This window comes from Belonocnema kinseyi, chromosome 1 (genome assembly GCF_010883055.1).
Source record: "Belonocnema kinseyi isolate 2016_QV_RU_SX_M_011 chromosome 1, B_treatae_v1, whole genome shotgun sequence".
Taxonomy (NCBI): domain Eukaryota; kingdom Metazoa; phylum Arthropoda; class Insecta; order Hymenoptera; family Cynipidae; genus Belonocnema; species Belonocnema kinseyi.
Window position 1 is genome coordinate 86,221,069 of NC_046657.1, and position 11,521 is coordinate 86,232,589.

At 24.7% G+C, this 11,521-nt stretch overlaps 2 protein-coding genes across 2 annotated transcripts in view; one reads left to right on the forward strand and one right to left on the reverse strand.

Annotated features, from left to right (window-relative positions):
* The window catches only part of LOC117174305 (beta-catenin-like protein 1), a 35,022-nt gene extending 26,967 nt beyond the window's left edge, over window positions 1–8,055 (reverse strand). The window contains exons 1-2 of the mRNA XM_033363293.1: window positions 7,938–8,055; window positions 500–915 (exon numbers count right to left, since the gene is read on the reverse strand). Coding sequence (XP_033219184.1) covers window positions 500–915; window positions 7,938–7,967 — 446 coding nt within the window. The 5' untranslated portion in view covers window positions 7,968–8,055. The remainder of the gene's footprint in view (window positions 1–499; window positions 916–7,937) is intronic.
* Window positions 8,056–8,125: 70 nt separating this feature from the next.
* Window positions 8,126–11,521, forward strand: part of LOC117170096 (ribonuclease H1-like) — a 12,860-nt gene continuing 9,464 nt past the window's right edge. Inside the window, exon 1 of the mRNA XM_033356623.1 lies at window positions 8,126–8,295. Within this exon, the coding sequence (XP_033212514.1) occupies window positions 8,243–8,295 (53 nt within the window). The 5' untranslated portion in view covers window positions 8,126–8,242. The remainder of the gene's footprint in view (window positions 8,296–11,521) is intronic.

Genomic DNA, 11,521 nt, shown 5'->3' on the forward strand with positions numbered 1-11,521 from the left:
AGTGTAAAAGGTTATTAATAATTAAAATTTTAAGAAATCAAATTCGGAGTGATACAAAATTTAAACAAATAAATAGTTATTCGAAAGTTGGGTAAATGATAAAAATTAACATTAAAAATACCAAGACTTTCTGAAAATTTATGAAATTTGAACAGGTTGCTTAGAACTATATATTCCCGGCTATTAAATTAAATTTCCGGTCAATAAACAGAAACAACTTCATGCTGCGAACACTTGTCCATTATTATCAACATTAATAAAATTTTTAAAGAGAGATGGTTCACAAACATAATCATAAATGCAAACAAATTTTTTTCAAAGACCGAGACGATATTCATTGCAGAAGTAAAAAAACATATCCAAAAAATTCCCAAATTCTAAAAACATGCCCGGATTTTTCCGGGTGCTTAAAATTCTAAGCTGATATCCGGGATTCTAGGTCAGGGGCAACTGAAAAAATTAATTTTTTAATAAACATAAATAGAAAGATTATACATACTTTTCTGGTTGATCAGGAAATTTGACCCTCATCTCTTGATTCCTGAGTGCTCTCTTTTCGAATAAAAGAATCATTCGTTTGAGAGAACCTTCATCGAGAACTTCGGTCTCGACAGCCTCAGTCTCCACATACTTGAGAATATCTTCCTTTTCCTTATCTGTGAGTTCAGTCTCAACGACATCGTGAACTGAGTAGGGAAGATCTGATCGAATTGGGGTGGGAGGTTCAATACTTCTGAGCGGAGTACCTCTAATCGGGGTGCCTCTCACCGGGGTGCCTTCAATTTCTCGTTGTCTCATTCGAGGATGATAGGGAGTTCTGATCACTTTCTTACGCCGTTTTACGTTTTCCCACTCATCCTCTTCCTCATCTTCGATGAGATCTTCTGGTAATGCTCTTTTTGGAGTATTTGGAGGCTAAGCACGAAGAAGGGGAAAATAGGGGAAAGATTAAACATTTATTTTTACATGAGGAAAAGAACGAACAATCTTTTTATAAGAATTTTTTAATTTTAAATGATTTTCCAATGACTTCCATTAGAAAATTAATGTTGTTTTAATTGGATATACTTAGGGCATTTGAAAATCCATTCGCAGTGACATAAAAAAAGTTGGAGAAAGAATAAAATGAGTGAAATACACAATTTTGATATGTTCAGCAGTGCGAAGTCAAGATGCTAAAATAATGGAATCGTTTGAGCTGAAGGACAACACTTTTTTCAATCAAAGAAAAAATTCTGCCTTATTTAGAATTTTTGCAAAATGTACCAAAACATGTTTTTCTGCACTGATTTTTTTCACGGTGTTTTCCAAAATCGCAAAAAACGGAGATCCCAAAAATCCTAAATCACGACAAACATATTTTCCCGAAAAAGCAAAATGATAAAACGTTTCTTTGGCTCAAGCTGAATAAATTTCAGGTTTGACATATTCAACATTTTTTTACTAAATGTGTGCAGTAGGGTGGTCAAAAAAAATTTTTTTTAGAATTTTTATGCAAAACGCCCGTAAATTTGTTCGAATCCACAAAAAAACCCTTTTTTAAAACAATATTTAGAGGTATCCGCAAGCCCCATGAAATTTAACACGTATTTCCAATTAGAAAAAAAAACGTTTTTGTAAATTTTATACAGAATTCTCAATATTAGGTGAATCGAGTTCGAAATTCAGCATTTCTCTTCACAATTCTTCACAGAATGCGAATAAAATATTATTTTTCAAATATCACCCCCATAAGTCTGTTTTATAGGGTCCCAAAAAACACCCATAAGTGAAAAAATGGGGTTTTCGAGTTTTTGGCGCTAATTATGATTTTTTTGCGTTTTTTTAACGCAGATTCTTTCAAATACATGAAATACTACTTTATACTGATAACTAGATGTTTATTTAAATTTCTTAACAATTTATTATTGTTTTTAGCAACATTCTCTTCGAAAAGGGTTGAAAAATCAAGGTTTTTTCTGGATTTTTCAACTTATTTTCAACGTTTCCGTTAGAGCGAGGTAATAATCAATTAAAGTTGATAAAAATAATTGTTTAAACAATTTGTTATTAATTATAACAATATTAGCTTACAATAATGCTAGAAAGTTGCGGTTTTTTCTGAAATTTACAACTTTTTGTCCATTTTTCACTTAAAGTAAGTAATTATTAAATTTGATTCGGCAACAATAATTGTTTAAACAAATTGTTAATGTTTATAGATATCTTCTTCTAGATTAATACTACATAGTTGAGGTTTTTTCCTGAAATTATTTACTTTTTATCACTTTTCAATTAGAGTTATGTAATAATTAATTCATGTTAAGAAAATAATTGTTGAAACAATTTATTATCATTGCTAATAATATTTTCTTTGCTTAATAATAGATACTTGCGTTTTTTTCTGAAATTTTTAACTTTTTTCCCACTTTTCACTTTAAGTGAGTTGATATTTAATTTAATTTGACAAAAACAATTGTTTGAACAAATTATTATTGTTTATAGCTGCTATTTTCTCTTAGATTAGTGCTAAAAAGTTGCGTTTTTTTAAAATGTTTAACTTTGCTTTACCTTTTTAGATGTGAACAAATAATAAATAAACATCAGAGAGAATCATACTTTAAATAGTATTGAATTGTTTTAAGTAAATTATTTTTGTTCTTTTCCCAATGTTAAAAAAAATTAATTAAAACAAAAAAGCTATTATACAAAAGAGACAAAAACAAAGAATAGAATAATTAAAAGTAAAAAAGAAAGAGATTGTTTAAAATATGATTCTCTCTATTGATTATTTATTAAATGTTCAAGCTAAAAAGGTAAAGGAAAGTTATACATTTCAGAAAAAAACACAACTTTCTAGCACTTTTTAGCACTAATCTAAGAGAAGATAGCCATAAACAATAATAATTTTTTTAAACAATTATTTTTGTTAAATTAAATTAAATATTAACTTACCTTAAGTGAAAAGCGGGCAAAAAGTTTAAAATTTCAGAAAAAACCGCAACTTTCTATCATTAAGCAAAGAGAATATTATTAGTAATAATAATAAATTGTTCAAACAATTATTTTGTTAACTTGAATTAATTATCACTTCATTCTAATTGAAAAGTGATAAAAAGTTAAAAATTTCAGGAAAAAACCGCAACTTTGTAGTATTAATCTAGAAGAAGATAGCCATAAACAATAATAATTTATTTAAACAATTATTTTTCCTGAATTAAATTAAATAATTACTCACTTTAAGTGAAAAGTGGACAAAAAGTTGTAAATTTCAGAAAAAACTGCAACTTTCTAGCATTATTCTAAGCTAATATTGTTATGAATAATAACAAATTGTTTAAACAATTATTTTTGTTAACTTTAATTGATTATTACCTCGCTCTAACTAAAAAGTTGAAAATAGGTTGAAAAATTCAGAAAAAACCTTGACTTTCTAACCCGTTTCTAAGAGAAAGTTGCTAAAGTCAATAATAAATTATTTAAACAATTTAAAAAAACATCTAATTATCAGTATAAAGTAGTATTTCATGTATTTGAAACAATCTGCGTTAAAAAAAACCGACAAAAAAATCATAATTAGCGCCAAAGACTCGAAAAACCCATTTTTTCACTTATGGGGGTTTTTTGGGACCCTATAAAACAGACTCATGGGTGTGATATTTGAAAAGAAATATTTTATTCGCATTCTGTGACTAATTGTGAAGAGAAATGGTGAATTTCGAACTCGATTCACCTAATATTGAGAACTTTGAATAAAATTTACAAAAACGTCTTTTTTTCTTATGGGAAATACGTGTAAAACTTCATGGGGCTTGCGCCACCTCTAAATATTATTTTTTTTCAAAAATTAAAAAATGGGTTTACTTTTTTGTGGATTCGAATAAATTTCCGGGCGTTTTGTATACAAATTCGAAAAAAAAATTCTAATGCATTTTGGACCACCCTAGTGTGCAGACTCAATAAAAAAATATGTTTTTGCACGTTTTTCAAAAAATTGTTATTGAGAAAAAAATATATTTTTAAATTTCGTACTTTTTTATTATTTTAATAGTAAAAGCTGTAAAGATGATAAATTCGTCATAATCTTTTAACCAAAAGGAAATATTTTGAATTTGAAATCGTTAAATTTGACTAATTGAATTTTTTTTCACTTTTGTTAAATGCCAACCCACAAATTTTTTCCTTCAGCTCAAACGATTTATTTTAGAATTTTCACTCCGCCCTACTCTTCAGTGCTGTTTAACTTAAATTAAAAATTGCTCCTGCTAGAGCATTTAAAATTGCAGTTGATCAATTTGGAATATTCAATTTTTTAGTTAGGTATTTAACTTTGTACATTTTGAGTAAAAATTCTTTACCTTCTAATAATTATTTAAAAATTACTATATATTTTGTAATTCTTCCCATTTTGTATTGCATAACAACTTCTATCTCCAGTATTCAGATTTTCAACATGCTTTAAAATTGTTCAGCTTCACATTTTTTTAAGCGTATTTTTAATGGTTCAGCACTAAAAACGTGTAAATTATTTATTTATAAATAATTTATTTAAGTGCTATATTTGCTTTAATTATTATTCAATAAAAGGTACACTGGATAATTACAGACAATTTTCCCACAAGACAAATTTTGTTTTTTCAAATATCGTATATTTAAAGAGAATAGGGAAAAAGGGGAAGTTTTTTTTTAAAGCGAAATTTCAAAAATAAGAGTACCCAGGCCTTGGAATCACTTTAGAGATCAAAAATTTTGTGAATAGTGTCAAATTAACAAAAAAAAAATGTTAAAATAGTATCAAAAAATTTTTTTAAGTATTACAAATTAATTTCAATGTTTATTTTAAATGTTTTTGCTTCTGTATAAATGATCAAAATTCCTGTTTGTTTATCGAAGTTTTTAGTCTTTTCCCTTTTTCTAATTTGTCCGTTTAAATTCGAATTGAAGTAATAGAACACAATGAGAAAATCCAATTATTTTTGGTTTAAAGCTCATTCTTCTCGGTTGAAAAATCTACTATGACATTTTTCGTTAGGAATTCATCTTTTTTATTTCAAAGTTTTATTATTTTCTTCAAAATTGAATTATTTTGTTGAAAATTCAAAAAAATTTTCTTAATAGGTCATACTTCTAGGCTGAAAATTCATATTTTTGGCTTGACAATTCAACAGTGTCATTAAAATTTTGTTTCTTTCTTGACTAAAATAATTTTTTACTGAAAATTTGGCTATTTTCTTGAATATTTATTTCTTTCTGTAGAAATTTAATCTTTTTTTGGCTAAAAATGCAACTGTATGGTTAAAAGTTGATTTGTTTTGGTTGAAAAGTAAACGATTTGGAACAAAATTAAACTATTTGGTAGAAAATTTATGTATTTCGAAACTCGTATTTTTTAGAAAAAAAATTTCTTTTGGTTAAAAATTCAATTGTTTAGTTGAAAATTAATCTTTTTAGATTAAAAATTTTACTTCTTGAACTGCTTTCTTAAAAGTTTATTTTCTTTGGCTAAAAATGGTTTATTTTAGTTGAAAATATCGTTTTCTTTTTGGCCAAAATAATTTTTTCAAACTGAAAATTTAACTGCTAAAAAACTGTCTTTTTGACTTGAAAATTTCACAATTTGATCTAAAATTCACCTATTTGATACAAATTAAACTGTACTCAATACAAATTACACTACATTATTTTTGGTTAAAAATTTACATTTTTTAGCTTAAAACTTCAATTATAGTTTAAAAATGTTCAAAACGAAAAAAATACATACTAGAAAATAATCAAATAAAATTTGAACTAATATCAATCGATTGTCAAAAATATTTAGTTAAAAGTGTATGTAGTTGGTTGAAAATTCGTATTTTTTTGTTAGAAAATTCAACTATTTGGTTAAAAATTTATGTATTTTGTTATAAATTTATCTTTTTTGGCAAAAAATAAATGTTCTTAGTTGAAGTTCAAACTATTCGCTTATATATATTTGATTCACAATTGATATTTTTTGTGTGGAAAATCAATTTTTTAAATAAAATTCCAATGAATGGTTTAAAATTAATCTGTTTTAGTCGAGGATTCAAGTATTTGGTTGCAAAATCGTATGTTTTTATACTTTCAATTATTTTTTTTTTTAAATTAAAATATTTTATGGTTTAAATACCAAATATTATTTTTTTTTTCTAAAAATTAGCATTTGTAGATTGAAGATGCAACTGTTTTGTTGAGAATTTGTCTAATTGGCTTGAAAATTCAACTACTTGGTTGAAAGTTGAACTACTTTGTTAAAAACTAATGTTTTAGATTAAAGATACATAATTTTAGTTCGTACTTTATTTATTTGTTTGAAAGCTTTATTATTTTTGTTGAAAATTCAACTTTTCTTTTGAAATTGAGGGTTTGAACTGAAAATTTAACTTCCATTTTTTGTTGAAAATTTATATTTTTTTCGAAGAAAATATTTATATTTATATATAAATAATTAACTAATACTAAAAACATAATTAATCATTTCTCAAACTATTCTAGAAATTAAGTAGTTTTATTTTCAATCCAAAATATGAACTTATAAAAAAAAAGATTAATTTTCTAAAAAAAAGTGTTTTAACAGAACTAAATTTTTTTTTACATAAATAGTTACATTTTTGACCAAGAAGGCAGTTTTTCAACAAAACAGTTGAATTTTAAACTAAAAAAAAATAATTACCAACAAAAAATGGAATATTGATACGATTCCCTGTATTTTAAGTATTTTATTGATTGAACGACATTTATTTCTTATTCAAAAATAAAATATTTAGTTAAAAAAATTAATTTTCAACCAAACTGATGAGTTTTGAACTAAAATGATGAATCTTCGACTAAAATATTTGAATTGTAAGCCAAGAAGATGAATTTTTAACTAAAATTATAAATCTTTAACCAGAATAATGGAATTTTCACGCAAAAAAAAAATTTTTTTTTGAACCAAGAACAATAATTTCGAACAAATGACTAATTTTCAACTAACAAAGACAATTTTTCAACCAACAAATAATTAATTTTTAAAAATTAGATATCATTATAAATTGGAAGATTTAAAAATTAAAAAATAAATGCAAATGCAAAATATATATAATTTTAGTATTGATCATTAAAAACTGAATATTAAAAAATTTTTAAACCTTTTAGATTGATCAACTTCAAATATAATGTGTACAAAATTCAACAATTTTTAAAAATTCAAGTGCTCGAAATTCTAGTGTATAATTTACGTCTTCCAAATTGAAAAATTTTTAATCTAAAACAAAATCAAAAAATTTAAGAGAATTCTAATTTACAATAATGCGATAAAAATGTCTCAAATATTATATTTTAAGCTTTCAATTTAAAATTGCTCTTCTAATACGGATTCCAAAGTAAAATACAATTATTTCTGTAAAAGGAATAAATTCAAACTTGTTTAATTTCCAACATTATTAATTAATCTCAACGGATAGGTATATACGTGAATACTTTTGCAAGTAATACAGATTTAATATCGTGAAAAGAAATTATCTGATTTTTGAGGTTATTTCATGTCGTGTTTCGTTTTTTCGAATTTTTCAATTAAAACTATAATTTTAAACACAGGACTTCACGAAATAAATTATGCTGATCGATAAAATTAATTAATGCACACACTTCAAGCCGAAATTTAATCAAATGGCTATAAAGTAGGGAAAATTTTATTTTCGTAAAAAATAAGGTCACACCGTTTATTTGATTTCTGGAATAAAATTAACTTTACATGAAAAATCTGATTTTTCAAGCGACTTAGAGAGAATTTTAACAATTTAAAGATCAAGACAGACCGCAGGAAATGATTTTTTGACCACACATTTCAACATTTTTATGAATTCTTGACATTTTCATTTATTAGGTTAAGTTACTAATGTTTTGAATTTTAAGCCTTTGTGAAGCATAAAAGGTCTCGTGAATAAACTAAAATTTACCTTGTAGGATAACAACTCTCCAATGTCCATTTTAGTTCACAGAAAAGGCACAATTTTTATATTTTTAAATAAAAAGCACACTCCGTATTTTTTGACCAAGCGAAACAAAACGGAAAAGTTGGGAAACTGTGGCAGCACTGTCGTTGTCGCCTGTCGCTCACGCTAGCTCACACATTCACACTAGTCCAGTTTGGTCCAGTCAACTTGTGTATTACATTGTAATTTGTAAACAAAAATTGTTTTGTATATTTTGAAGATTTTGGATTCAGTTTTATACTATTTTCAGAAAGATAGTTGACTGGAACATGTCGTATTACGCGGTTGCAAAGGGGAGAAACCCTGGAATATACATGACATGGTAAGCATTTGAAATTACTACTTTTTAGAAATAAAATAGTGTGATAACCAAATTGAGAAAGTTAGGTTACAAATTAAAAATATTCTTTCTTTGTTCTATTATTCGTGATTTGTCGAATTTTCCTTAATTTCTGAACTACATTCTTGAAAAATAACTATAATTTATCCCTTTGCATTTATCTACATCTCTTTGTTTGAGAAAATGGTTTTATCAAGATCGCGAAAAGAAATATCACATGAATTTTAGGTTAGTTTATAAAGCCTAGCGTTCTACATTCCATTTTTTATAACTATTTTTCTATCATTTGTCGTAGAAATAATTTAGTTACAAAAATTAATATTTAAGTTTAAAAATTAATATTGAAATTATTAAAATTTAATTCACGATTACTGAAAATATCTGGAATGTTAAAATTTATAATTTAAAATTTAAACGCTCAAAATTTTGTTGTTTCAAATTTAAATGTTTCAAAATTGTAGAATTTTAAATATAAATCCTTTATAGCTAAATAATTGTAAAATAGAAAAGATTACGATTTGAATAATTTCATTTTAAAATTTTAAAATGTTTAAATTTGTACAATTTTAAAATAAAATCCTTTATAGCTAAATGCTTTAAGAAAAAAGTTAAAATTTAAATAATTTCATCCTAAACAAATACAGAATTATTTGCTTTAATTTAAATAATTTAAAATTGTATAAATTTGGATTTAGAATTTAAACTTTCAATTAAAAAAATTTCAAAATTGTACAATTTTAAATTAAAATCCTTTATAGCTAATTGATTTAAGAAAAAAGGTTAAAGTTTGAATAATGTCATTTTAGCAAAATTCAAAATTAATTCAGGATTAAAAAGTGATTTGTAATTGATTTTACAAGACGCTACGGAATCTGTTTAAAATTTAATAATTTTCAGATTATGATGCTAAAAATTAAACTGTTTCAATTGCAAAGCCTTAATAGTTAAAAAAATTCGAATGCCCAATTGAAATTTAGAAACTATTTTTTATTTAAAAATAGTTTCAAAATAATATATTAATAATTAAAGGCTTTGATTAAATTTGAAGTATTCTTTAGTCTAAAATTTGTAATTAGGAAAAAGAACAGTTGCTTAACATTTAGAAATATTTGACTGTTCATTTAATATCAGTGATTATAAATCAAGTATTCAAAACTAAACACAAAAACTAAATTTTCGAGCGTTAAAATTTCAATTGTTCTATTTAAACAAATTCAATTTACAAGTAAAATTGTGGAATATTTATCTATAATAAGTAGAACACCTATTATTCCTACGAAAAATTCGAGAAGTTGTGAAGAGATTCAAAATTAATTTAAAATTTGAAATTATTTCAATTAATTTAAAGGAAGTGTCCACGTGATGTTTAGAAGTTCTGAAAAAAATTTCCTAAATAATTTAAAATTTGAAAAAAATTAAAACAACGTTGAGATGTTTGAAGATTTTGAAATAAAGTTTTGAAGCTTTTTGAGGATTTTTGAACCATTTAAAATTCAAATAATTTGACTTCTGACTTGAAAATTGTTCAGTTTATAATAAAAATCTAATCGTTCAATTTTTAATATTTCTAGCTTAAAATTGCTTAAAATGATTTGCAGTCCACTTTTTCTTAATTCAAATGGAAACGTTTTTAGGTTTAGAGTTCGAGATTTATCTTCATTGACCGTGAAAAATGTAAGCGAATCGGGAAATGACCGGGGATTTTTTTCTGCGATTAAAACGGCCAACCTGCGAATTATAAATTTTTGTATCTAAATACTAAGGATTACATTTTCAAAAGAACTGTGATTTTCGATTTGCTAATTTTTCCACAGAGCAACAGTATATAAACTAATAAAGTAATAAAATTGGCCATTTAAGCTTTGTGATTTATTTTACTGAAGAAAAAATACAGAAAAAACTCACTATTCGCTGGAATTATTGCGCCTACACTCATATAATAGAAATAATTATAATAATACTTAACTTACTTATTATAAACAATGTTTATAAACAAATTATTACTAGTGTTTTTTTCTTCCAGAAAAAATTGTTCCACGCTACTGCTAAGATTATTTATAAGTCATAATTTATAACGTAAAATGTGCATAAGTTGACATTTACTGTTTTTATAAACATTTTTATAATCTAATTCTAAATAAATGAGCTTTTCTCATAGCTAAATTAATTTTCCTGATCATAACTGATTTACGATTGTTTTTAAAGGTATTTATATACTTCAAGCTTCATCAAACATAAATAATATATATTATAAATTACAATTTCGTTAAAAAATGTCTTAATCGGCCATTTCCTCTAAGAAAAAAATTATTTTTTCTGAAATTATTGTTGTAATGACCTTTTATGCGATGATTAACCATTGGAATTAATTAAACAATAATTTATGTAATTGTTATATACATTTTTTTAAACAAATACTAAAATGTGTCATCATTAAATACGAAAGGTACGTTTTTTCACTGAAATTAGACGAAAATAAACAGTGACATGTGTTTAACGAAATTCGAAATCATATGACGTCACACCACGTGTTTCTCACCATGGGGGCGCCACATATTTCGTTTAAAAAATTGACATTTGCGGTCGATATTTTGTCTTTTTCTAATTAATTATTACAAATTATTGAATAAACAAATTTAAGTTTTAGTTTTGCATTTAAATTTTTTTGGAGTAAAAGTTTATAAAAAAACTTAACTTTAAGCACAAAAAAAATTATGAATGACCCTATTTACAAAATAAAGCTTTTTAATGCTAAATCGACTATAAATGAAGAAAATTCAAAATCGCAGTTCAATATGTATGCATTATAGACTCTATTTTTTTAGAATGTATATAAATTGTTCAGATTAAAAAAAATTTTAAGTTCATGAAATTTCTTATCAAATTTGAACCGAAGAGATGAATTATCAATCAAAATGATGAATCTTCCACTAAAACAATGAGCTTTTAATAAAGTAGTTCGACTTTCAACCAAAAACGATAAACTCTAAAAAAGTGTAATTGTTGATATTTCAAGCAGAAATTATTTTAATTTTAAGTTAAAAACAGTTGAAACTTCAAATAAAACAGATGAATCTTCAACCAATTAGTTGTATTTAATATAAAAAAGATGCAATTTTTATACAAAGAGAGGAATTTTCAATTAAGAAAGAAAAACAGTCAAAATGGTAATCTATTTTGATATTTTTTAAGTTAAAATTAATAAATT